General features: G+C 35.0%; 2 protein-coding genes across 3 annotated transcripts in view; one reads left to right on the top strand and one right to left on the bottom strand.

Moving 5' to 3' along the window:
* The window catches only part of aldob (aldolase b, fructose-bisphosphate), a 509,131-nt gene extending 500,795 nt beyond the window's left edge, over window positions 1-8,336 (bottom strand). Inside the window, exons 1-8 of one of the 2 annotated variants that reach the window (XR_012389379.1) lie at window positions 8,123-8,212; window positions 7,393-7,505; window positions 5,718-5,929; window positions 5,476-5,530; window positions 3,312-3,472; window positions 3,130-3,213; window positions 2,866-3,040; window positions 1,532-2,781 (exon numbers count right to left, since the gene is read on the bottom strand). Coding sequence is in view for 1 of the 2 variants with exons in the window: in NM_194367.3 (NP_919348.3) it covers window positions 2,582-2,781; window positions 2,866-3,040; window positions 3,130-3,213; window positions 3,312-3,472; window positions 5,476-5,530; window positions 5,718-5,929; window positions 7,393-7,504 (999 nt within the window). In the remaining variant the exon portion in view is untranslated. 2 annotated transcript variants of the gene reach the window in all.
* Window positions 8,337-15,570: 7,234 nt separating this feature from the next.
* The window catches only part of rnf20 (ring finger protein 20, E3 ubiquitin protein ligase), a 30,853-nt gene continuing 18,654 nt past the window's right edge, over window positions 15,571-27,769 (top strand). The window contains 8 exon segments of the mRNA NM_001256175.1: window positions 15,571-15,684; window positions 16,369-16,565; window positions 19,244-19,312; window positions 21,832-21,930; window positions 22,899-23,046; window positions 26,221-26,406; window positions 26,501-26,616; window positions 26,704-26,850. Of these exon segments, the coding sequence (NP_001243104.1) occupies window positions 16,404-16,565; window positions 19,244-19,312; window positions 21,832-21,930; window positions 22,899-23,046; window positions 26,221-26,406; window positions 26,501-26,616; window positions 26,704-26,850 (927 nt within the window). The 5' untranslated portion in view covers window positions 15,571-15,684; window positions 16,369-16,403.

The following is a 27,769-nucleotide window of genomic DNA, read 5'->3' as shown; positions in this document are numbered from 1 at the left end:
CCCTAAACAAAACAATCCGCTTGTTAAGTGGTGACGTATGTAATACTGTTTTCGGGTCCAAGCCGCCATTCATTTGAGTGGAGAAATCATTCCTTTATGATCACGTTTTATTCCTATCACACATTAAAGTTAATTTTATATAAAGTCATAGTGTACACAACAATCTCTGGGCTTGCTGCATAACAAATACCAAAAAATTTAACAATTTCTAAAAAAAATGAATCACTTTCTGGCCATCGGATATTAGGCATGGACATATATATTGCGATCGTGATTTTCGAAAGTATTAAATCGCTTTGTAATCGTTGATTATTACCATTTCATGAGTCTCCCCATTCAGTCTTGGACCCAGAAGCCGCTTCGTGTGACGTCACACTTAACAAGCGGATTATGTGAGAAAAGAACACTTTTATAAAAATCTGTCAGGAGCATTTATCTATTCAATAGCACAGAAAAAGATCACGTGATGTAGATGCTATGTGCTTCTAATTAACAAAAGCAGAACGCAGAAAACACAGAGCACCGATGACAAAATATATTTTTCATACTTTAGAATGTGTATCGCATGGTTTGATGATCTGCTGAAAAGAGTATTGCCATATGTGAAACAAAAAAAGCACAGGACACTAATTTCCACTAAAATCAATATCTCGATTAATTGAATATTTTAACATGATTATGATCAAAGAACGCTTATTTTATTTATTATTTATTTAACAAGTTTTGTACAGTAAATATGCTTATATTACAAGTGATTTTTGAACGAAAGGTGCATTACTTAATTTTAAAATAATTGAAGGAAACACACTATCTACTATCTATGATTATTTATTGAACATCAATGTTAAACAACTGAAATTAAAATATGTTATCTATCTATCTATCTATCTATCTATCTATCTATCTATCTATCTATCTATCTATCTACCTACCTACCTACCTACCTACCTACCTACCTACCTACCTACCTACCTATCTATCTATCTATCTATCTATATATATATATATATATATATATATATATATATGGATAGATAGATAGATAGATAGATAGATAGATAGATAGATAGATAGATAGATAGATAGATAGATAGATAGATAGATAGATAGATAGGTAGGTAGGTAGGTAGGTAGATAGATAGATAGATAGATAGATAGATAGATAGATAGATAGATAGATAGATAGATAGATAGATAGATAGATAGATAGATAACATATATATCTATCTATCATATATATATGAAGTCAGAATCATTAGCCCCCCTTTGAATTTTTTTTTCTTTTTAAAATATTTCCCAAATGATGTTTAACAGAGCAAGGACATTTTCACAGTATGTCTGATATTTTTTTCTTCTAGAGAAAGTCTTATTTGTTTTATTTCAACTTGAATAAAAGCAGTCTCAAAATTTTTAAACACCATTTTAAGGACAAAATTATTAGCCCCTTAAGGCAATTTTTTTCCTGATAGTCTACAGAACAAACCATCGTTATACAATAACTTGACTAATTACCCTAACCTGCCTAGTTAACCTAAATAACCTAGTTAAGCCTTTAATTGTCACTTTAAGCTGTACAGATGTTTCTTGAAAAATATCTAGTCAAATATTATTTACTGTCATCATGGCTAAGATAAAATAAATTAGTTATTAGAAATGAGTTATTAAAACTATTATGTTTAGAATTGCATAGAAAAAAAATCTGCTCTCCATTAAACAGAAATTGGGGAAAAAATAAGCAGGGGCGCTAATTCAGGGGGTTTAATAATTCTGACTTCAAATGTATATAAAAGTGACAATAAATAACTTGCATTTTTGGAAACAAAATTAATTATTTTCAATGTTCATTTTTTATTATTAAAAGTAGAGAATAAGCAGTATCTCTTGTAAATAAAATAACTCTTGTATATCCTGTAAATAATATTTTAAACAGTGCATTTATATGAGTCTTCTGTGAACAAATATTTCAAAGTAAATAATAATTTTATTGTAATGAAAAACATGCTGTTCCTGGCGCAGCTTCTAATCATCGTCAATGTAATGCAAACTTGCAACATTTTTTGAGAGGTGCACGGGTATGCGACTGCATGAAGGCTGCGCCAGACCATACCCTTTTGTTCAACACAGACGTATAAAGTAGCATTAACAGTGTGGGGTCACATAACTCCACACACGATAAGGAAAGTCATTGAGAAAATGTACCTAGGAAATTTGAATTGATTCTAGGCTTTGACAGTCAATTTTGATTGCTTTTCCATTAATTGCCCAGCCCTATTTCCACTACAGAGAGACTGGCCTTTACACCTGGTGTACTAGCTTGTCAAACAAGGTTTGATAACAACCAATTGTGTAATGGTAATGGACCAATGGTAGCTTAAAGGTATTTAGGAGCCAAAACGAACCCCCAAATAAGTTTGATTTGGTAAGCTGTTGAGAAAAGCCAAACTAGCTCCAAATGAAATTAATTTTGGTCGTATTTTGTTTTAAATTTTGTCATTTTAGTTAGTTCATCGACTTAATTTGAAGTATATTAAGGCCTTCATAAACTGGCAACACAATATAGGTATTTTAAGTTATCAGTTACCTTGGCACGTGTAACGAAGGCGTCCTGTGAAGCCTTCTTGTTCGCTGCTTGTCCCTTCCAGGCTGAAAGTGCCGATGCCTGGAGAGCACGGCCATAAGAGAAGCTCAGCTTCCAGGGTCTGTGCAGGGACAGCTGGTTCATGGCATTCAGATTCAGAGAGGCCTCTTCCTCACTCTGACCCCCAGAGAGAAAGCAGATGCCTGAGAAAAGAAAAGAGAGATGTTAACGTAATGTTAAGATGTTTGAAGAACATTCGAATGAAGACCACCGGCGGACTGTCTTACCTGGTACAGCAGCAGGCACAGTGCGTCTGAGAGCAGTGACTGTGGCCATGGCAACCTCTAAAGGGGTGTACTTCTTGGTGCAGGAGTGTCCAGCGGTGACCATGTTTGGTTTGAGCAGAGTTCCCTCCAGATAAACGTGGTGATCAGAGAGAGCCTTGTACACAGCCGCTAGGACCTTGGATGGAATTGGTTTGGAGTTATTGCTGATGGATAGTTTAGTATAATTCTCTGCTCTGCTTTTGATTATTCTGAAGATAAGCTTACCTTCTCAGTGGCGTACTGGCATTGTTTCAGATCATGATCTCCGTCTGGGAGGATCTCAGGCTCTACAATAGGCACCAGGCCATTCTATAGGAACAAGAAAGAGTTCATCAGAAAAAAGGGTGTTAAGTTGTTAAATGAGAAAAAAAAACTCACATGGACTAAGAACATTCTGTTAGACACACCTGTTGGCAAATGCTAGCATATCGGGCAAGGACATTGGCATTTTCAGCAATTCCAAGAGTGGAGGGGCAGCTGTCAGAGATTTTAAGCACACAACGCCACTTGGCAAAGTCACAGCCATCCTTCTTGTACTGGGCACAGCGTTCAGACAGACCGTCCAACCCTGAGTCAAACAGATCAGACAACAGTAGTTCACTTTCAAATGGAAAAAGGTAAAGTCAGGATATACTTCTATCAAATTGAAGCTCAAAGTATACTTCAGCGGTGTACAGTGAGCCAGGCAAAATGTGTTCTTTGAACGGTCTTTGCACTAATTAGCTTGTCCACAAGGTGGCAGTAAAAAGCAACATTTAAGAGCCGAGGCCTACAACAATACTCAATTCAGCTCAGTTCCAATCTCAAAGACATGGTTTACTTTGGACAGGGCTTTTTAATTCGTGCTGCTAAAAAGGAGCTGCTTGTTAAGCAAACATTTGTGATTCGTAACACTTCTAAGCTTTATGAGAAAGAGAGAGCTCTGAAATCAATGAAAGTAATGTCTTCCTCTGTCCATGGTTTTGGCGTGCTAATTCATGCCATTGCAACGGAATTCAACAGGAATTCAAATTATGTTGTATATCACTGTGTCTGAGTGATTTTCACATAAACTCACTCGTGATGTGTGCAAACAATCAATATTTTAACCATCAAAATGCTCACTGTGTACGGCACGCTCACTTTAATTCAACTCTCTGATGAAGAAGGCAACTGTTACAAAGAACAGCTGCATTTTGAGGAGCAAATTTATCTGGCTAATGATTTTTTCTAATCAGTGGTTTTGTGTTATACATTTCTTTAGTCATAATTTGATACAAATCTTGCAAACAGTCAAGTAGACTTTAGGCATGGGCTGGTATACAAGTATAAAAGTATCACGGTTTTACGGTGTTGTGATTACTGCACTAAAATATTATTTTTAGATGTCTGGATAAAAAACTAAAACATTTTCCCCCTTTGAACACAATATATTACATTTTTGGCACCATTTAAAATATTTAGGAGCAGTAAACATGTCAGGCTAAATAATTCAAATGACTTATGCTCTCTTCATTAGTTTCAAAAACACAGATTTCTTTACAATGTAAAACGGCGTCTTTGGATATAATTTCTGCCGGAGATACTGTTGTCCTAAAAAACTTAAACAAAAAATAATTGGCAGTTTTAAGACCTTGACTTTTCCAAAACACGATGTACGTTGAAAACGGTTATCATCCCATCCCATAGTAGACTAAGAAATGACACCCCCCCCCCCCCCCCCCCCCCCCCCCCCCCCCACCCCAAATACATACACAGGAAACAATGCCTCCTCAGATTAAGTAACCACATAGGATTACTGACAGGGATATCATTAGCATAAGTTTACAAATGTAGAGCATTTACGGTAAAACTGAACGTTCTCCTCGATGGGTCATTTGTGTCTTCTTTTGTGTCACCTGGTCAATATTCATGGCCATTATCACATACTCTGCATACACAGTGCTGACACAAAACAACTGATTAACAGCATTTAAATCACTGTACCGTTAAAGAATGAGTAGTCCTAAGCATTTTTAGGTGATTTTGTAGTAAATTTTCTAGTCTACAAGGCAAATATCTTAAACATATATTTTCAGAACTATCTGCTTTGTTTTATGACTTTGTTTCTGTGACTTTTTTTTTTGACCAAGGGTAGAAGAAATATGCACAAATATGTCAGAGCATATCCAAACATTCTAAACACTCCAAAATTACCTTCGTAACTAGTTAATTTCAAGATGGTTAGAGCATCTTTGTTTGGAGCTAAGCTATGCAGGGTAGTGGTAGACTCAAAAAAAAAGATGTTTGTTCAAACTACTTAAGCTGAAATAACTTAACTTAGGGGGTTGTGGGCGTGGGGGGGCTTAATTTTTTAATGTTCAATCCACTAAAATTTGTACAAAAAAAATAATGAGTTAACTTAATTATTACATCTTGCCCCAACACAAATCTATTGCGTAGAACCCAGCATTTTTTGTGTATTACAGTATAAAAAGCCAATGTTTTTAGCCTAACATTAATCTTTTTTATGACTTTTGTCTATTTAAGGACTTTGACTGTGCAATTGAAGTAAACTTTGAGCTTATAATATGCAGTTTGAGTTAAAGTTACCCTGTGTGGTAGTCTCTCCATCTGTACCAGCCAGTCCTGCTGTGCCTTTGTCCACCTTTATCAAGAACAAAGAAAACACTTTCATTAATAACATTACCTGCCAAAGCTAGAAAGAAGATCTTATGTTTGTAGACTGATAGAAAGGAAGCTTGTACAGTACACGACCCCTCCATTGCTTTCCCAATCATCTTTAGAGCTACAAGAAGCATAAATGCATGAACACAGATGCACTGCAATCTTACCTTGATACCAACTACGATGCCCTTGTCCTTGATGACCTTTGGGAAGAGAACTCCTTTGTCTGACTTCTGGTACAGTGTTTCATGGAACAAGATGACCCCACCAATGCTTTCAGAGATGGAATCATCTACTGAGAAGAGAAGGTCGCGAAAGCTACGGCGATTTTCTTCAGTGTTCTCTACATTTATCTTCTGGAAACGCTTCGCCATGGTGCCTAAAACATAAAACGGTCACATAAGAATATGCATGATACCTCCAATATATAATTCATTCTCACTTTATCAAGAAAGAATAACTTTAGTGTTAATAATAACCATGTAATTAAGTGTTAATCTAAGCACTTTCATAGAATATTAATAGGGCTGGGCAATACGGTGAGATAAGGAATCTATAAGGATTTATTATCTTCTAATAAATCTATCGCTTATTTGATGGTCATAATTCATATGAAACGGTATTACACGCCATTACTGGATAAATAACAGCATTCAGCAATCTTTAAAGTACCATGTTTACATTTTATTTAGTAATATTGTTTTTATATTGGACCTGTGAGCAGTAATGTATTATATTAATTTCTACTTTATATTGTAAATACTTCATCAAACATTTGCCCTAAAGTTAGATATAAATGAGAAATATGTGAAATATGAGAATGCATGTTGTCAATGTATATTTAAACTACATCAATTGATTGAATTTACAGAGATAGTATCATATCATGATATAAAGGCTATTATCAGGATATGCAATGATAACTTATGTGATAATAGATTAGTTTGTATGCAATCTAAACTATACATTAGTTGATAGAATTTACAGAAATGGTATATCATTATATATATATATATATATATATATATATATATATATATATATATTTTTTTTTTTTTTTTTTTAATAGAATTAATTATTAGAATGAATTATAATTCTAATTTTGTCAGGACATGCAATGATAAAGTGCAGTTGAAGTCTTATGAAGAATTATTAGCCCCCATTTGAATTTTTTTCTTTTTAAAATATTTCCCAAATAATGTTTAACAGAGCAAGGACATTTTCACAGTATGTCTGATAACATTTTCTTCTAGAGAAAGTCTTTTTTGGCTAGAATAAAAGCAGTTTTAAATTTTTTATAAGCCATTTTAATGTCAAAATTATTAGCCACTTTAAGCTATATATTTTCAATTATCTACAGAAGAAACCATCATTATACAATAACTTGCCTAATTACCCTTACCTGCCTAATTAACCTAGTTAAGCCTTTAAATGTCACTTTAAGCTGTATAGAAGTGCCTTGAAAAATATCTTGTCAAATATTATTTACTGTTATCACGGAAAAAAGAAATCAGTTATTAGAAAAGAGTTATTAAACCTATTATGTTTAGAAATGTGTTGAGAAAATTTCAGGTAAACAAAAATTGGGGAGTAAATTAAACGGGAGCTAATAATACTGACTTCAACTGTATGTGATAATAGATTATTTAGTTCACATGCTATCTAAACTATACGTTAATTGATTTAATTTACAAAAAGGGTATCATATTGTTATATATAGGCTATTATTAGCCGGATATACAATGATGTTTATGTGATATGACATTTTTGTTACAGCTCAGACCGTATTATTAATGATCTTAAAGCATAAACTAACACTCTTATCTAGTGCACTGCATTTACCTGTGGATTCATCTGCAGCCAAGATTCCTTTTCCAGGAGCCACAATGCGCTCAGCAATTGTGGCAAGCTCCTTCTTCTGCTCCGTAGAGAGAGCTGGAAACTGGTGTGTCATGCTGAGGGGGAGAGAAAAGTCAAAACTTCAGTAAAAAACAAAACGAAGCATGTCATTAAAAGAACATCAATTATTCAGCTCACTGGGTTACACACGCCTGCCTGTAAATATTTGCCAAATCTATTGAACTTTAGTCCGGAGAAACACGCTGACTCCTCCTACTGAACAAACAAGTCCAGGGTTCAGTCATCTTGCACATTTGCAGTTTTCCGTGCATTTTTCACCCATTAAGTAAAACACGACCGTGAATATTATTGCAAACTGAGTTTTATACACTGACTGTACAAATCGTTATGAAAGTAGACTGCCTCCATTTTTACATTCCATCTAATTTTGACTGCAGTGTAGATAAATTGCACAATATTCGGACAGAATTTGCACTATTAAACCAATAAACTGCCGACAGTCCTTACATAGAGTAAACCTTTGGAATTTCTAACGTGCATAAAAAAGCAGCACCTTAATGTTTTCGATATTATTGCACAACACATCTGCACACTTGCTGAATTCACTTGCATGTTCACGGTTCAATATGGAATTAATACTTACATGTATGCAATATATAATACATGCAATGATAAAACAAATATGAATAGTTTAAAAGTTGAACATCCTTACTTGAGTGGATTGGTGGTGAGCAGCACACGGGATTAAAAGTGTATGCAGTGGCCTCTCCTCTGTGACGCCGATGGATTTTAGTGAATCGGGACTGAACGTTTGGAACAGTCGCTATTTATTTGGGCTAAGAGCAGAGGCTGGACAGTCGTGATGTGAACGGGCGTGATCAGCCTCCGGTAACGCCATTGGCTGAGGCGGTGAACGGGTGTTAGACACAATCGGTCTGTGTGGACTTTGAAAGTATATTTTGACTCCAGAAGTTCCATAATCCATCCCCGAATGTGCAAATATTTAAAACTTTCACACTTATTGTTCTTTGTGTGTGTGTGTGCGTGTGTGAAAACAATATTTCAGTTGTTAGGGTAGCTAGAGTTGGGAAACGAGATCTGAGATAACTGTTGACTTTCAGGTTTGTTTAGTTTTGCTTCACAAGTATGCTCACGTTGCAAACATTGCGTAGAAGTTTAATTTTGTTTTGATCTAGTACAACAGTTCCTTTCTGCAATGCAATTTTAGACTGTCGTGCGTATAAAGGAAAACTCTGACATTAATTTAAACCAACACTTTATTTTGATGGTCATTTTAGAATTCTACAAGTAACTTTGGTACTTGTCAGCTAGCCGACATTAAATAGTCAAATACTGTGTGCTAACACTTTTAGCTGGTTCTTTAACACAGTGGTTCTCAAAGTGGGGGTCGGGACCTCCTGGGGGGTCACGAGACAATAAGACAGGGGGGGGAGGTCGCTTGGTGATTTTCCAAAATCAATTGAAACTATTAGAATTACCATATTTCATCCATAACCTGCAGAATATTAAAATAGTTTTTAACTTATAATATATACTTATTATATATATATAATATGTAATATTATTAATAAATAATATATACTTTATATGTAATAGTTACATAAAAAAAATAAATACAAAACCCTCAGCCTTTTATTTTTTTTTGGTTTGCGACCCCTGGGGTAATTATGCTAGATTAACATTCCAGCAATAGCGTTAGGTGCAGCAGATTGATTTTATGGTACAATGCTAAACTTTGACACCTATGTGGCACTCATACATTAAAAATAAAGGTCACGACTGAACAAGTGGCTCCAAGTCTCCAGAATTAAACCTAGAATAGTCTTGTGCGTGGGTTTCCTCCTGGTGCTTCGGTTTCCCCCACAGTCTAAAGACATGTGGTACAGGTGAATTGGGTAGGCTAAATTGTCCGTAGTGTATGAGTGTGTGTGAGTGTGTGGATGTTTCCCAGACATGGATTGCGGCTAGAAGGGCATCTGCTGCGTATAAACTTGCTGGATAAGTTGGCGGTTCATTCCGCTGTGGCGACCCTGGGTTAATAAAGGGACTAAGCCGACAAGAAAATGAATTAATGAATAGTCTTGTGCTATAAACATTGTGCTCACCATTCTTATTAATTGAGGTTAATATTAAATTAAACAAATGAATAATGATTGTAAAAAATATATGATTGTAAGACTGTTGCACTTTTTTGTGTTGTCAATATGCTTATGTTTATATAGTTCCTATTGGTAAGAGTGCACAATTGTGTGCAATATTTGTATGCTTATAACCATCTCTGAGCATATGGAGGGTCGCGAGTCAGTGGAGTTGTTATGTTAGGGGTCACAGGCTGAAAAGTTTGAGAACCCCTGCTTTAACAGACTGACTGTATTAAGTAATCATTTAAGTAGTTATTAGTAGTGTTGGGGAAAGTTTAGAAAGTAATGCATTGCAATATTGAGTTACTCCCCCAAAAAGCTAATAGTTGTGTTACTTAATTTTCATATAAAGTAATGTGTTACATTACTTTTGAGTTACTTTTTCATACCTGCCTGCGGCTTGATATCTTTCAGAATTTGCAGGGTATTTTTCTTTTTTTTTTTTTTTAAATAGAGGAGCTCTGCATTTAACCTACAGATTCCTTTTACCTAAAAATATATATTAAAAAAAGATTAAAATAATTTTACCTTCGGAGAATTTCTTGATGCTACAGTACATGCCAAATACAGATTAATGAAAATTGAAATGTGTTTGCTACTTTTGTATTCTTGTCTTATTAGTTCAGTAAAATCACTGTCTGTTGAGGCAATCCCTTTTTTCTTCCATGTGTTCAAAATAATGAGAATAGTTCCATCACAGAAATGTAATTTAAAATTACTCTAAAGGCTCTTTTAGAAGGCCCTGCCATCTTGGCTTCTGTCTGTTCCTGCAGAGAGCTCATTCTCTCACTGAGCGTGATTTAACGTGATTACACACATTTTAATTTAAAAAACTATTTTTAAAAACGTATTATTTACCTAAAAAGTTACTCAAATATTCCTTTTTTATCATTATTTTTTATTACTTAGAAAAGTACATAAACTCACATTACTTGTAATGCATTACCCCCAACGCTGGTTATTAATTAGTGACTAGACAGTTTGTTCACAATTAATCTACAATTAAATTAAAGTACACTGTAAAAAAATATATGATTGCTTAATCATGACAACATATGTTTTTAGTTCATTGCTTATTAAAGTTAATCATGTTTCAGCTTAATTTTATAAGTTACGTGAGCTGCTTTAAGTCAGATTAATGTAATGGAATTTCAAATGACTTTTAAGGTAATTTGGTTCAGCTTAAAAGTTTAAGGCAACCAGTACTTTTTTTTTTTACAGTGTAGGCCTTATTTTCTAGAAGTTGCCTACATTTAGTTACCCTTTCCATGTAGTCAAATTACCCTATTCATGAGCTTCTAATGCTTATACTTTAGTTGCCAGTACATTTCTTAGTTTTTAAAATACTAGTACTTATCCACTGGTATTTACTTAATTGATACCAGTTGTTATAATTCATTAGTTGCTGCTTGCAGCTTTTCATTAGATACTACTAAATAGAACTTGAATTGAGATACCAGCACTTTAATTAGCGACTTTTTTATTGACCAGACAGAATCTGCCAACATTTTTTGCTATTTCTGTGCAGAATTTAAAAAAGGTGCAATTTTGTTGTTACAAGTGTTTTTGTGCCTCTTGTATGGCTTACATCTGTTATTAAATATATTATCTAGTTTAACTTATTTATTAAATAATATTCTCAAAATGCTTACTTGTTAAAATGTTAAAAATGAGCTAAAACAACACAATTCTTGTAATTCCTTCGCCTAATTCATCTGTTTTACATCCAGTCTACTTACATTTGTAAACCATTAAGTAAACTGATGCATTTTGTGTTGAGACAACAAGATGGAGTTGTGTTGGTCCAACTACTTGGGGGATTTGTAGTTCCCAGCATGCTTTGGGATTGAATTAAAAGAGGGAAATGTTGACAATAAAAGTAATCATAGGTGTTTAGAGTTAACAGACATACTTGTTAGAGTTAAATCTTAACTATTTTCAAGATTTTGATGTAATGCTTTGAGTTTTGAGATTACCACCTTGCAGAAGTACTCATGCTTTGGCTGTTGACAGCTTAATTAGCAAAACTACAGTTTGATACGTTGGTCAGTAAGCAATAACTGTCCTAAAATTAGTTCTGAAATCAGTCTCAGTCAACTGTATATGTAATTCTTGGAGTTTGCTCCAAAAGGCTCTTTTAGTTCATTTAGGATAACTTCAATTAAAACGAAGAGACTTTAAAATATGATTATGATTATAGACATACATAGTATTATCATAACTTTGAGTTTAAGTTAAATCAAAATACAAATGTATGTAAACTTTTATTTGATAAAATCATGTTTTACCAACTCAATTGCATTTAATTGTGTAAACAGTTTTTATTTTTATTTTTTAGTTGGTGCTAAACCAATGTATCGGATGGAAATCCTGCCATCAGTTAAATTGAGTTCATCCAATTAGTTATTTTGTTGTGTAAGTAATTAAGTACCAGTGTTTAATAAAAATAACTACTATCTAATGAACAAGTAGGATGCAATAAATTCATTTATATCTTTTAAAGAAGTATAAAGAATAAAGACTTAATAAATAAATAGTTGTACTTAATGGAAAAGATAATCTGAAAAACAAGTATCTTGAAAACAGATATTGCTGTAAGTAGATTAATCAGGCTCTAATGCATCAACTTATTTTACTAACTTGCTACTAATACTCTTCTAATACCGAAAATTAAAGTAAGTTGGCACTAGTATTTGCCAAATAGTCTACAGAATGTCTAAAAACCCCAAAGTAGATGGTATTATAGATCCAGCCGGCATATGACGTTAAACCAGGTTGACACAAGATGTTCTATTAACTGTGTGTTTGGATGTGCAGAGGTGCAGAATGAAATACGGCATTCATTTGATGCTTTTAAACCATAAAGCACATGCTGTGTTTTCACATACTTGTCACAGGCTTTTACAAACATTTCAAGAGGTGTATCCTCAGTTGGCACTTCATGTAAATGACTAAAATAATCGAAATGCCATAACCAGTCCTCGTGTAGGAGAGCGATTAACAAGCTTGTCTGATTGCTTCTAAAACATCAATCACAAACAAAGAAAGTGAGGGTTGGGAGAATTACATCAACTGCTATTGACGAAATCAATTTGGCAGACAAACAAGGTCTGTTGAAAGGGTTTGAGGAGTGAGGCCGTTGATACGCTCGCTGTGTGATGAAGTCAAAGACGTGCAGTAATACACTGATATACTTTAAAGCAAGGGATTGGTTTAGATGGGCTTTCACAACATGAACTCTGCATTCAAAGGCAAGAGTCTCAAATGCATGCTCAAGGGCAGAGTCCACATATAGTAGTTCGTGCACAGAGCGTGGCATACTTAATTGCAGTGATGCAACCCTTTGATAGATAAAGAGCACACACACACACATTGGGTTTTCATGTGTTATGGGGATTTTCCATATAGATTTAATGATTTTTATACCTTTCAAAATCTATATTCAATTTCTACACTAGAAAAACAGTTTGCTGTTTGTTCAAACTGCTCACTTAAAATGAGCTGAAACACAAATATTGAGATTTGGGTGATAACTTGTTCTTGTTCAATCCCCTTTAATTTGTAAAAACTAAGCTAACTTAATTCCTTCATGTTGTCCCAACACAAATCGATTGTGTAACCCAGCATTTCTTTTACAGTGTATACCTAACCTTTCCCCTGAATACAATTTCCATGTGCCAAATAAGATCAACACATTTTGATTATTAAACTAAAGGTGCAGTAAGTTTGACACCCAGCAGTTGCAGGTTGCCAGATTGAGGATCAGCAAGGCTGATTTAAACCGTGTTCTAAATAAAAGCAACAGCTGGCGATAGAAGGAGTATTTTCCCATATTTAAAGGAGTTTTTGTTCTTTACCATCACCTTGAACTGATATATTAGAAACGGCTTCTATTTCTTGCAGCAGAAAACTGACAATGACTACGTTTACATGGACACCAATAATTCGATTTTAATGCGATTAAGACAATACTCTGATTAATAGTTAACCATGTATATATTGATTTTTCATTAATTTAATCAGATTAAGGTCATAATCAAACTAAAAAGAAAACGAATTAAGACGTGTGGAGTATGCTTTTAGTCGCCTTATTCAAGCGCAGTACAGACATGTAAACACCTTAATCGATCTGTTACCGCTTAATAATACCTGCGCATGAGGCTGCGAGACAATAAATAAGAATAGCGGAGCTGCGTCAAAATAATGGATAAAAAGAGTGAGGCTATGGTCAAATAATTAAATAAATGGAAAATGTGCGACTGTGACTGCTGCTTTCTCCGTTGGGAGGGTGCTCGCTGCAGAGCCATTTGAGGAGAGGTGAGCTCCAGAGAGGGGGAGCATGAGCTGTCGCTCCTCCTCCTGTAAGCTGTTTTAATGCGTACACCAACCCCACCCCTAACCCTACCCCCAGTGACATCACTCGTAGAAGAAGTGCAAAAAAGGTGGAGCTCAAGCTTAAGCTCCCCCTCTCTGGAGCTCACCTCTCCTCAAATGGCTCTGCAGCGAGCACCACTTGGCTCCGTTCGCCCTGCTGGAGAGAAACAGTTTGCGCAAATGAGGCGCAGAGTTGATGTCATTGACTACAGCTCTCATCTGATTGGCTGAAAGGTACGAGTTGTCCTGACTCTGCCAGGAAAGTCTCAAATATACACACACATATCCAGGGGGAGTCGTACGTGAAAGAGGATTTGCACATTCTCATTCAGGATAAACTCGCAAGTTTTAAACATTCAAAACTTTTTGTACACTTTTATACATTTGCAAATGGTGTTTTGCATTTGTGAAACGTATTTTATGAAAATGTATTTTTATTTTGTGCACGTGAAATTTTTGTTGTGAATATAAATAAATATTTTATGCACGTGAATTTGATTTTATGCGCGTGAATTTGGCTACGCATGTGTACATCGTGTCTTTTGCGTGAATTACATTTGAGTCTTTTCTGACTCCATAGTGAATCTGCAAATGTAATGGATGCTCTACCTCATAAGATCTTACGTTTTCTCAGAGATGATGAATGCAGTAAAAACCTTCATTTGGACGCTATAAGTCAAACAATATTTAATGGAAATATTTATATTTAAAAGCAAAACATTTTAAATAAATGCTTTAGAGATTGAATGACTGGTGAAAGGTTTTTTTCTCATCAATATTTGGTGACTTAAATTGGCTGAAGGCTTGGAGAATGGTTGACAAATTCTTTGTTTATAACAAAGTAAAGGAAGTTTAATATATTGCACAAAATTTATCCAGCGAAACATGTATTGGAACGTTTTACATTAAATAGTGACTGCTTGAATTTTGCTGTAACGAGAAAGAAACAATTGTTCATAGATTTTTCGCTGCATTTATACAGAGATATTTAGATTGATATTGAGAGTTTTTATGAGAAGGAAACCTGATGCAGTTGTTAAATTGGGTGGGTCTGATATAACGATAGATGTAAATAATTACAATATAGAAAAAGGAGAAAACTTATATTATTATACAAATAGTTATAATGGGAAAACTTCATACACACAAAATGAAGCGGTCGGGTATAGCCAATTCAAACAACATTGCAGTATATGGAGCATAAATGTCAATCAAAAAAAGCTCTAATATTATCTGTAAATTCAAGATTGACAAGTAAACTATACTGTACCCTCATAATATATATGCATTCTTATTCATTTTAATTCAATGTTATTATCCTGGCTGTATTTTAATCTAGTCTCTGCTTGTAATGATACGTACTGTTGGCATATTGTGTGATTTGTGTTCCTCTTGTTGTATATGTGTTCATAGGCAGTTAGAAAAAAAGGGGAGAAAAAGACAATATAAATAAAATTGGCTTATGATTTTTAGAAGACGTTGAAGTTTTTTATTTTGTTCAAAATAAGATTATAAATACTTTACTGTCACCTAGTGGAATAAAACTAAACCTTCAGTAATAACAAAGGGAAAGGCTTGCAGTCGGTCCTACCGCTGTGTGGTGGCGCTGCAGTTCTGACGGCTCAGTGCGCAGTAGAAGAGAAGCAGCGCTCTGTTTCCGGGAGGTGGATCGGCCGCTGAGTGAAGCGCAACAGCAACATCCACAAAACCATTTCACTGTCAAAATAAATCAAAATAGGTAAGAAATGATCACAGGTGCAAAAGGTGCCTTTGTTTGTCCGTTATTTAATACCGCACCGTGAGTTTTCACTGCTGAGTGGCCTCTGATCGTAGCGCTTTCATATAGCTTGAGTTGTGCTCCGGGTTACACCGGCTCGTCACAATTTTACAATAAATACACCCTCTTACATTATCATCAATGTATAGTGTATTAATGACGCCTACGAGTGTGTCTACGAACATCAAAATAACATTGAGTAACTAGTAATATCGTTAAATATGTATACCATGTAGTACCGTGGTATTTTGGAATATACCATGGTATTATCATATGAACTTGTGCTTTGTTACGAGTACTTTTCGTATAGTCAGTTGTGTTAAGATACATTCAAGTTAAGTTCAATGATTGGTACTCATTTACAATAATTCATAATAAACTACAACCATGGATCGTTAAAATATAAATATTAATACTGTTAAAACACTTAAAACATAACAAAAATGTACAGATACCTAAAATGTCAGCCATGCAATTAATTATCATCTTATAACAATTACAGTTATTAATATCATTTTAATTCCATAATAATTGCCTAGTAAAACCAGCAACCATTGTAGATGTATTTTGTTAAAAACAATAACAGTAATTTTGATAATTATAATTTGTGATGAGTGGTGACTGTGTGTGGTGTCTGTCTCTCAGGCTCTTCTAGACAGTGGTGGTGTTGACGGGAAGTGATGTCAGGTCAGAAGCGCCCCAGTGATGCCGGCAGCTCTGCCGCCCTCGGTGCTCCTCCAGAGAAGAAGAAGGGAGGTGAAGATGGAGAGGGTATGAGCACGGGGTCAGGAGGAAGCACGGCTGTTGAAACTGTCATCAAACTGGGAGGAGGGGCCAACTTGGTGAGATGATCTTTTCGCATATTCACAACAAACAAAGGCATATTTCGATGATGCTGAGACCGAGTGTGGAATCGTGTCAGTTTTCCTCTTCATTGCATCTTGTGGTTCTCCTGCAGAAATCATGCAAAGTTTTCAGAACTTATCATCATGGTAGTGTGAAGCAGAGTAAAGCTAAAAGCAGTTGAAATGAAACTAGAACAGTTGCTATTGAGAGATGAGTGCACACTAAACTCACATGGGAAAGAAATGGGCATTCATTTCAGGTTTTAGTTAAATAATTTTTTAAATACAGCTCTCTTGATCTCTAAAGGGGAAAAACGCAAAAGAAATTTGTCGTTAAATTAATTTTAGTAGAGATGCAACTGCATTTTCACATTCGTTTTCAGTTAGGTATTAGGTCTATTAGAGTAACCTTATAAAAATGTAGTTTTGTTGGACACTGCAAAGTAGTCTACACTATAATCAATATTATAATTTATTATATTCATTTTATTAAAACTAAACTCCACAATTGATAAAACAAAACCCTTTTTAATGATTGCTTTCATTTTGACACCGCTAACATTTGCAGTAATTGGGGTGACGCAGTTGTCACGATGACCGTCACAGCCCTAGTCATACTAAAATATTTTAGGGTTCTGTTATAATACTGCTCTGTGCACTCTAATAAAACACAATATATTAAAGTTGTATTGTTGTTTTGCTGTTTTCTATAAAACCAAACTGGAAAATGATGTCTCTTGTCAGGTAAAACTGCTTATTTTTTTGGATTTTAACATATTTTTAAACATTTAGGATAATGTAAGTACACAAGTCAGCAAAATATAGAACGCTGTTCAAGGCTTCCCCACAGGTTTGAATTATACTTGTGGTCGTAGCCAGATTGAAACACTATTTACCCACATCACATAGATAGTTAACTATATGCATAAAAAAACTATTAAACTTTTAACAATCATTTTATTTATTATGACATATCTTTAATCATAGTCTGAGCATTTGCTGTCATGTTTGGAGTGGTCGTGTTCTGACGATCTGTGCTACCTCATCAGAATGTGCTACCGGTAGCTCAATCTGTCATATTTCATCCAAAAAAAAGCAGGATTAGCACATCTTGTCAGCTTTAAATTTCTATCAGAATGAGCTACCTTCCTAAAGAAGGGTGTAAAAACAGGGGTAGAGCATTTTGTCAGCTTCAGATGTCAACAAAATGCGCTACCGATTGAGCTACCGGTAGCACATTCTGATGAGGTAGCACAGATCATTAGAACACCGGCCCTTCTCTTTTGAGGTTTGTTTGATGGCTTCAGCTACAATATTCTTAATCACACCCTTCTTACTATTAGTTTGCTGTGAAGGAATGATGTGCAAAATGAAAGCCACGCTCCCTACTCAATATTTCGTATCAGTTGTAAATGCATCAGCATACTGAAATAAAAGTCTCAGCAAATTTTAGTTCATGCAGACCTTAAAATGATTTTATGAATCTATGAAAGTTAAAATAATATAACGTTATTATTATTATTATTATATTAATATAATATTATTATTACATAGCCATCTAATTATATGTTATATTATTACATGTAGAGCTGTACAATTAATCCTAAAGTAATCAAAATCGACATTCAGAACTTGAATGGTAATCCAGGTAGATTTTTTCAATTACTTTTCCTACCGCGTATAGAGTCACATGACCCTGCTCTGTTAAGGCTGATTTATACTTTTACACCGAGCGCATGCGTATGGTCCGGCGCTGCCTTCGCATACCCGATCACCTCTCAAAAATGTTACTACATGTTGGGTTGGTAGTCGTGATGAGCGTGGGCTGCATTACTTTGCTTTACATTGATGATGATTGGAAGCTGTGCCAGAGATGCATTGAGGTGGTTTATTTTTCATTAAATTAATTATTATTTACATTAAAATATTTGTTTACAGAAGATGCAAGAAATGCACTGTTTAAAATATTTGCAGGATATGCAAGAGTTTTTTTTATTTATAAGAGATACTGCTTATTTTCTACTTTAAATATAAAAAAACACTCAAAATAATTTATTTTGTTTCCAAAAGTGCAAGTTATTTATTTTCATTTTTTTTTAATACGAAAAGTTAATTTTAGGCAGTGTTTTAATTTCAGTTGTTTTATGTTGACATTCAATAAATAATCATTGATAGTAGATAGTGTGTGTTTCCTTTAATTAATATGAAATCAAGTAATGCACCCTTCATTCAAAAATCTCCCAGCCGTTATATATGAGCATATTTACTGTACAAAACTTGTTTGTGGGCTATGAGGGAAAACATTTAATAAATAAACAAAATAATCGTTCATTAATCGCAATCGAGCTAAAATGTTCAATTAATCGAGATTTGGATTTCAGGCCACATCACCCAGCCCTAATTACATGGCTTGTATGTGATTTATCTTTATGTTTTAAGTTAGTTTAATGTTAATTAAAATGGCTAGACTAGTTAAGTCAGTGTTTAGATTGTGGTTGTTAGTTCACTTCCTTTTGTCATATTTTTTAACCCCTCAGTGTTGGTCTTTGTGTATTTTTTCTGTAATGATGTCTGATACTGTGTGAAGAATTTTAACTTTGTTGATTTCTGCATCCTGAATCTAGAAACTGATTCTTGAATCTGGTTTCCACTGACATTGTATTTTGTTTTTACAGGAAGAACAAGATATCAAAGCACTCCAGATTAAAAACAGGAAGTTGGGAGAAGCTCTAGACCAAAGACAGGTAATTACATGAAATATTCATTTAGTTTTGGCAAATGAAATGCAGTCCTGGTGAACAATAGAGGATTCTTTCAAAATGTTCAAATATGTTATAAGTCCTGCAAAACATTACAAAGCATTACATAATTTAAGTTTGCTATCAATATTTTACAATGGCTATATTTCCATCCAACCAAAAACAATTTTTAATCTGGTTGACGGATCATTCGAACTGGAAGTCATTTATTTTCAATGGGAGCCGGTGGCAAGGAATGGTGCGGTGCGTCTTCGCCGGTGATGGGCGTTGGGGAGAGTTGAAATCAAGTCAACTTTATGGTAATGAGCTATGACGTGGTTTGGCACCAAGCAATCAGAATGTAGAAGGCCACCACTTGAGAGCAGTCCAGAAAAAAGTTCAGTAAACTTTTGGTTCCAACCACAGTTGTTCCCAACGTTTTTAGTATTGCAGTCACCAGATTTCCAATTATTTGCGATGTATTTGCGAAGGGACTTAAATAAAAAATTTTCTGCCGAGTTACTGATGTGCTTTAATGTTATATTGTTTTTTTTAAACCGTAATCTTATGCTAACTATGACGACAGTACAAAACCGTATTGCTGCTTTAGAATACTTCAGACATATGGACATATTGGATAAGTGAAGCAGAGGCACAGCACATGCAACAACTGGACCTTCTGTAATTAAATAAATTTGATAAAAGGCACACAACTTTTTCACACTAGAAAGCATGTTTTTTTATATGGGAATGTAAGTGATTTGCTGATATGCTGCAACCATTTCTATTTGCAAGGATAAATGTGTCAGCGCTGTGCATGCGCACAGCCAATAAATGTTGAAAGCTTTTTTTATTGACATGCTCGCCGTTGTACTATTGGGCGAAAACACGAGAGTTTCTCACTAGGGTTGGGAATCGTTTGGTTTTTTTTTGATACCAGTGCTAAATCGATACTTTTAAAACGGTACTGCTAAATTAATTGAACAAAAAATATATATATATATTTATATATATATATATTTTTTTTAAATCATTATAATTGAACAATATAATGATTATATATTTATAATAAGTTTAAAAGTAAACATCAATTCATATTTTATTTATTTGAATTGCATTAATATATTTCTTTTCATCATTTGTTTGTTAGCATGAATGCAAGATGCTTTGCCTTTTATAAGCTACAATAACAAACGCCTAACATCGCTGACATCCGTATCGCTCAAAGCTGTTTAGAATTAAATATTTAGAGATGGTGTGACACAATGCATACTTATGTGTCTCCCTGCCGTGAACATGACAGTTGATAGTATCACACACCAGACGTGCACATTCGCATATTATTTGAAAAGAAACTTTGTGGCATGGCAGAAATCTAACCAGTCTTGAGTTGTGGCAGGGCACCGTGGACAGCTGATGACTTGCAAATTCTAAAATGCATGGTGCTGTGCGTTGCCGAGCAGCACTTCTGGTGTGTGACCTGCTCTATGTTCTTGTCGCAGCACTAGTGGCACTGGAATTAGGTACCGAAATTCATATGCTGATTCGGTCCGGTGCATACCGATTCCAAAGGTACAGATGCCATAATGGCACCGGGTTTCGGTACCCAACCCTATTTCTCACGTGAGATTGCCAACTGTGCAGACTAAAATATCAAATATTGCAAATTAGAAAAGCTTGCTTAGTTAAATTATGCTACTGTAAGTAATGTTTATTCAGCAGTAATTCTCCAGTACTGATAGCAGAACCGTTAACAACAGAGCTTATCAATAGTTCAGTCTTTTATAATTTTGCACCGATACTAATAAAGTATAGAGTTTCGGTACCTATCCTTGGCAATGGGCTTCATCCATTTGGAAAAAATCAGGTTTACAACAAACAGCAATAATAGGGCTTTTTTTAGAAACATGGGACCCATTTAGAAATTTCTTTCCTGAGCATGTCAGTATCTCTACAGACTGTCAATCTAAATCTTAGGGCCTTTCGCAAAGCAAATGTAATTGGGTACATTATATAAATACCTGAGGATTATGTATTGATAATCCAATTGGTGCCTTGATTACCCAATATATGTTTATAATATTGGGTTATCAAGGTACATGTGTATTTTGTACAGTTTTTTTTATTATTTATTTAATAATTTTTTGTTTCTTTTTTTAATTGTTATTATTATTTATAACTATTTTCTCTCTTAGATTAATGTAATTTCATCTTGTTTAGATGTGGGTTTAGGTGGAGTTGTTTAGGTGGGAATAATATTTGTTTAAGTTTCTCTGTAAAATCACTTTGTTATATCTGTAAAAGTTTAATAAACAGATAAAAAAGATCAAATAATTTTTAAGCTTGTGAGATATAAATGTGGACATCAACCCAACCTGATCAATTTATTTAATGTCTATGTGAAAACTGCCCTTACATTCATCGATTTCAACCAGTCCAAAAGGCAACGTGTTTCACTGTACAAAAGTGTTTGTAAGCTTTTATACAGACACAAACTGTAATATATACATTTGTTTTTAATGTAGGTGATTGAGGATGAACTGAGGGAGCGAGTTGAGACGTTGGAGACTCGACAGGCAACAGATGATGCCAGTTTGTTGATTCTAAACCGATACTGGAACCAGGTAAAACTATTTCTTTGCTATACATACAGGCCCAATCCCAATTCTACCCCTTAGCCCTTCCCTTTACCCCTACCCTTCGTTTTGCGCATTCATGTGAAGAGGTTGAGTTGTCCCAATTCTCTTTAGCTTAAAGGCATAGGGCTAAGGGGAAGGGCTAGATACCCCTTGAAACAGATTTTTCAGAACCTCACTCAAAACCAAAGGATAAGAAAATTTGAATACACCAGCTACAATGGCAAAATGGCTGCACTTGGAAGTCAAGAGATGCACAAAAGAGTGTTTTTTTGTCATTGTTATGAATTTTTATGATAAACAAGCATATGATTTAATAAATTCATAATGCCGTTCCTGTTTTATCGTCATGCTTTAAGAAAAAGCTAAAATAAAAACCGCTAAATGTCACAATCTATAATCCATAATAATAACTCCTGTATTGCAGTCCCATAACATACTTTCATTTCTGACACTCGATGACACTCGAATACCCTGTCAGAAAGGTCTTGTGGCTGGGAATGAGCTTTTTACAGTGTCTGCTATTAGGTTAATGTTGTTTTCTTGTGGGATGTGTTGTTCTTGTGTTGTTTACATGGATGTATATTTCCAGGGTGTAAATGCACACTATAGTTATGAGCTTACTGCCATATTATATCCTTATGATAACATGATATATGTCTTCAGTGATTTCCTGAGATAATTACCAAAAAAATTAGGCAACTGGAATAGCCACAGCGGTCATGATCGTCAATCTCATATAAAGCAAGAGATCGCAATGACATATGATGACGTGTGCAGGTGCTGTTGTGTAGAGTAAATTTTGAAGCCCTTCTCCTTTACACTCTGTTTCAAGGGTCAAGGGGAAGGGGTAGAGGTACAAAAACAGAATTAGGATTGGGTCATACAGTTGACATGAAATACATTTATATTTCTCTCAGCTGATACGTTTTTTTTGTTCCATCCTGCTTTTCTAGTTTGATGAACATGTACGATTATTTATACGTTGCTGTGACCAATCGGGCAGTGAGCCTGTGGAAAGCCAACCTCCTGAGGGGCGGAGCTTAAAACCTGGAACACCAGAACCGGATGGAGACTCAAACCAGGAGCGTGCAAAAGACAGAGGTAATGACTTGTAGATGGAACTCGAAAATGTATTGTATTTAAAGTGCTTTCTTGAGCCCAGCTTTCCACATGTTAGAGTTTATTCGCTCAACTTTTCAAGGCCTATTGTCTTGCCTTGATTTCAGTACTGGCATGTGGCTTCAGATAGGGCTGTGCATTTGATCAAAATTCAATTTCGATTATGATTTTGGTCTCCAACAATTTTAAAATGCCATTGGTTATTACGTCATATCCTGCCCCCTTTTCAGCAGTCCACATTTGTTTAGTCCGCAAAGTCTAATTTTACATGAAAATCTGTAAAAGTTTGAGACGTGCCTGATTAATCGAAGTGTATTCGATTTATTCATATTTTTAAGAGTGTGAAAGAAAATTTGTGTGCTTTGTATGTGCTTAAATTCACCGACAGACCAGAACATGCACATCTAAATTCATATTTTAACCATGCAAGTTGTGTGCCCGAATTGTCAAATAAATGCAAAAATGTGTACAAACCCGGCACTTTGTGATTGTTCATGTAAACAATGTTTTGTTAGGAAATAATGAATGTATAGAATTTAATTCAATTCCATTTTACTTGCGCTTTTCACAATAATTAGCATTTCAAACAAAGCAGATTCAAATAAGGTGCTCATCATTTTATTACTTTAAAATCAGAAAAGTTAAGGAGTTGCTTATAGGGTGGGCAGTATAAAATCTTAAAATTGAGAATGAAAATGCATTTGAATTTTAAATCGTCTCTAAGTGGCTCTTAAAGTGACAGCAGCTATATTCCTGCTATAGTTATTAATCAAACAGCAAAAGAAAGGGACAAAATCACTCACTTCTCTTGAATAAAAGACTTTTAGTTTTAATAAGAAACAAATCAAGTTTAATTCTTACAATGAAGGCTATGCTTAAAGCATGGTTTGTTTAATTTTTTTTCATATATTTGTAATAATTTTGAGTTGTTTTTTTTTTTTTTTTTTACTTAGTTTTTTGGTTATCCATTCTGCTGTAGAAATGTATAGGTGTCATAGCAAACTTAGTTCAGAAGAAAAAAGTTGCCTTGCCCACTAATAATAGTGATTTACAATATTGACCAAAATAATCGTGATTATGTTTTATTTACATAGTCAAGCAGTCCCAACACCACAATCCATTAAAATGAGTCCTGATTACCTCAACATACTAATGTAGACTAACCGTGTTCCATACACTTTTTGCTATTTAGTGCACTCAAACGACCACTCCTCCGTCATTGAAAGCCAGATAAGCATGTTTGTGTGATCATTCACTGGGCGAATAGCTATTGCACCATCCAAACTTTGATTGATGTCATTTGGAGCAGTAGTTTTTGAGAAAACATGGGAAAAGTACCACCTCTGCATGTGTACTGAAGATGATGAGTATTAACGGTGTTCCGTATACGATTTAAGTCTTTTTAAAAACCAATGTCAGAACATACTATTATTGCGTTTAATTTGAAGTTAATGTTTTATTTAATAACTTTTTTATGAAAGTTGGAAATTATAAAACTTTATAATCATTTATGTTTTATATCATGTTTATTTTACTACAGCATGACCATTTAAAATGATAAAACTTTAAATAGATGCAAATTAACGCTAACTTGACCGACCTTTTATGCATATAAACATCATGACTGCACAAAGATTATGCTGTCATCAGCCACAACTGGCGATTAACTATCTCCATTTTAAAGCATTCATTCATTCATTTTCTTGTCGGCTTAGTCTTTTTATTAATCCGGGGTCGCCACAGCGGAATGAACCGCCAACTTATCCAGCACATTTTGATGCAGTTGATGCCCTTCCAGCCGCAACCCATCTCTGGGAAACATCCACACAAACACACTCATACACTGCTAACAATTTAGCCTACCCAATTCACCTGTACTGCATGTCTTTGGACTGTGGGGGAAACCGGAGCATCCGGAGTAAACCCACGCAAACGCTTGGAGAACATGCAAACTCCACACAGAAACGAGGATCGAACCAGCAACCCAGCGACCTTCTTGCTGTGAGGAGACAGCACTACCTACTGCGCCACATTTAATTAGAAAAGTGGCAGTTTATGTATTTAATACATGGAAACAAAAAAATGCACTCGAACATAGAAAGTGGTTTTTACTACAGTAAACGGGGGTTGAGCCTATTTGGCTTATTCAGAACTCAAATGCCTGTCTATGTAATACAGTGGAATACTAGTATACAACCCTATCATATTAAACAAACATTTTTAAGTGTATTACTACTAAATTACTACTATACTATATATAAACACGCATGATCGCGTTCATCAAATTTGCTTAAACTAAGCGTTTTAAAGTATGGCTGTATTTCACAAGGATTCTGACACAACAACGCGAAGCAGACACTTTACAAAACTTGCGTTAAAGCGGGAAACATGTCAAACTTAATGAAACGTTGGAGGGCGGATGCTGAAAGGCAGAGGAATGCGCTGACTTTGACAGCTCGCGACTTCATCTAGCACTTCATTTACATGGACACCAATACTCAGATTTTAATATGATTAAGATAAGACTCTTATTAAGAGTCTACCATGTAAAAACAGCTATTTTTTTGATTACCTTAAAGGACCACAGAGTCACCAAATGCAGAGGTTTTTATTTCCGTTCGACATGCGGTATCAAACTCCATTAAAACAAAAGTCAAAAGTTCGAAAAAATGAAACATACGAAATTAGATGAAACTGGAGAAAACGCTACAACTGCGTTAAATAAATTTTTTTTGCGTTAAAAGTTTGAATGAATTAATTCATTAGTTATTTACTTAATTTATTTATAAATTTATTTATTATTATATTTATTAATTTATTTATTTTTACCTCGTAAGGAGCTGAGCCCCCCTAAAATGAAAATCCTAAAATTGCCCATGGTCTACATTACATGTAAACATCTTCTATCCTTCTATCCAACCCTGGTCCAACATACTTACCTGAGGGTCTTAAACAAGACTAAAGGACTCAATTAGTTTGATCAGGTGTGTTTAATTTGGGTTGGAACTAAACTGTGCATAGCTGCGCCCCTCCAGGAACTGAGTTTGACACTTTATTCCTTGTACAATTCTGCACAATCTTCATAATCTTTCAAGCAGCACTCCATACAAGACCAGGCCGTGTCAGTAACTTTTTCTTTTGTATTTTTTAATCCAGGTCAGCAGGGGGAGGGAGTGAGCTCTTTTCTGGCTACACTGGCCAGCAGCACCAGTGAGGAGATCGACGCAGAGCTGCAGGAGCGAGTGGAGTCCAGCTGCAAACAGGCCAGTCGTGTGGTGGAAATTTATGAGAACCTGAAGAACATGGTGGATCAGCTAAAGAAGGATCTGGAGTCTGGAAAAGGTGACACTAACTACGAACATCTACCACCATGGGATAATCCATCAAATAATCTAAAACAAACAAATACTCAATATTTAATTCACATGTCCTGCAGATGGCGGTCTCTGGGACGTCGCCGTCCGCCTCAATGCCCTCCTGACCGGTATGAATGAGCGTCTCTGCCAGCTGACCGATGGCCTCCAGCAGAAGCACAGTCACATGACCAGCGAGGTTGGTGGTGGTTGATTTGTTGATGTGTTTGTGTGTTAACCTTGTTACTTCGAGTGCTCACAGTAGATGCTTGTGTGGTGTGTTTAGTCTCGTTCACTGGGCCGGGCGGCTAATCGTGCTGATAACAGGATCAGTGAGCTGCAGGGGCTCATTGAGGAGCTGCAGTGGGACATGGAGAAGATCAGACGCCGCGAGAATCGGCTTAACACACACCTGGTGGAGGTGCTGGAAAGGGTAAGTGTGTTTTGCCCTACAAGGTCAATATGAAATGAAAATGGACCTCATTTAACAATCCTTAAGTGGGTGTTAAATAAAAATTTAATAAGTAATTTTAAAATAACTTTTTTTGTGTGTGTATGTTTGGTTTCCTTGTGAACAATATTTAGTTATATATGTTGTTATTTATAAAATAGTAATAATTACTAAAAATAAATATGTATTTTGGCCTGATCTGCGCTCGTAGCCTTTACTTGACGTTAGACTTGCATTCAAAATTTTTTCCATTTAGTCAACAACTGATGAATCAAACCAAATTCTTGTCCAGTTTGTTGTTTGTAAATAATTGATTGGACTTGCGTATACATTACAGCAGGGCTATTCAATTAGTTTGTCATTGGGGCCGGTTCATGAAAAGCATCCCAAACGAAGGGCCGTAGAGATATGACTTGCAATATGAGTGATGACACAACAGCATATAAGAGCCCATATGCTGTATTTTTGCTCCTTAAGACACCCATGTTGGCTTTTTCTACATTAAAATGTTAACATACTGTATTTTGAAACTACATAATATTAGTGCATTATACAATAGACTTTTTTTGTTTTTTACAACCATTTAAATCTATTTCAGAGCACAACAAAAGCAGTGCATTGCTGGAGTAGGCTTCTTCTGCATTCAGACACATTCATATGTTATGTTTTGAACTGCGTAACAATTAGGGTTGCAACAATTATAGATTTTGGTTGTAAGATTATATAGTCTGAAGATTAATCATGGTTTCACGGTTATCACGTCTAATGTAAATTCAAGCTTTATATTAGGCAAGTAGCTATTTATATTAACTGCTGTTGCCATCTGCGTTCATACATACAGTACATAATCATTTTAATAATAATTCGGAAAACATATCTTTTGTTTACATTGCACTGAAAG

The sequence above is a fragment of the Danio rerio genome, chromosome 14 (genome assembly GCF_049306965.1).
Source record: "Danio rerio strain Tuebingen ecotype United States chromosome 14, GRCz12tu, whole genome shotgun sequence".
NCBI lineage: Eukaryota > Metazoa > Chordata > Actinopteri > Cypriniformes > Danionidae > Danio > Danio rerio.
This window is presented reverse-complemented; position numbering and strand designations above follow the sequence as displayed.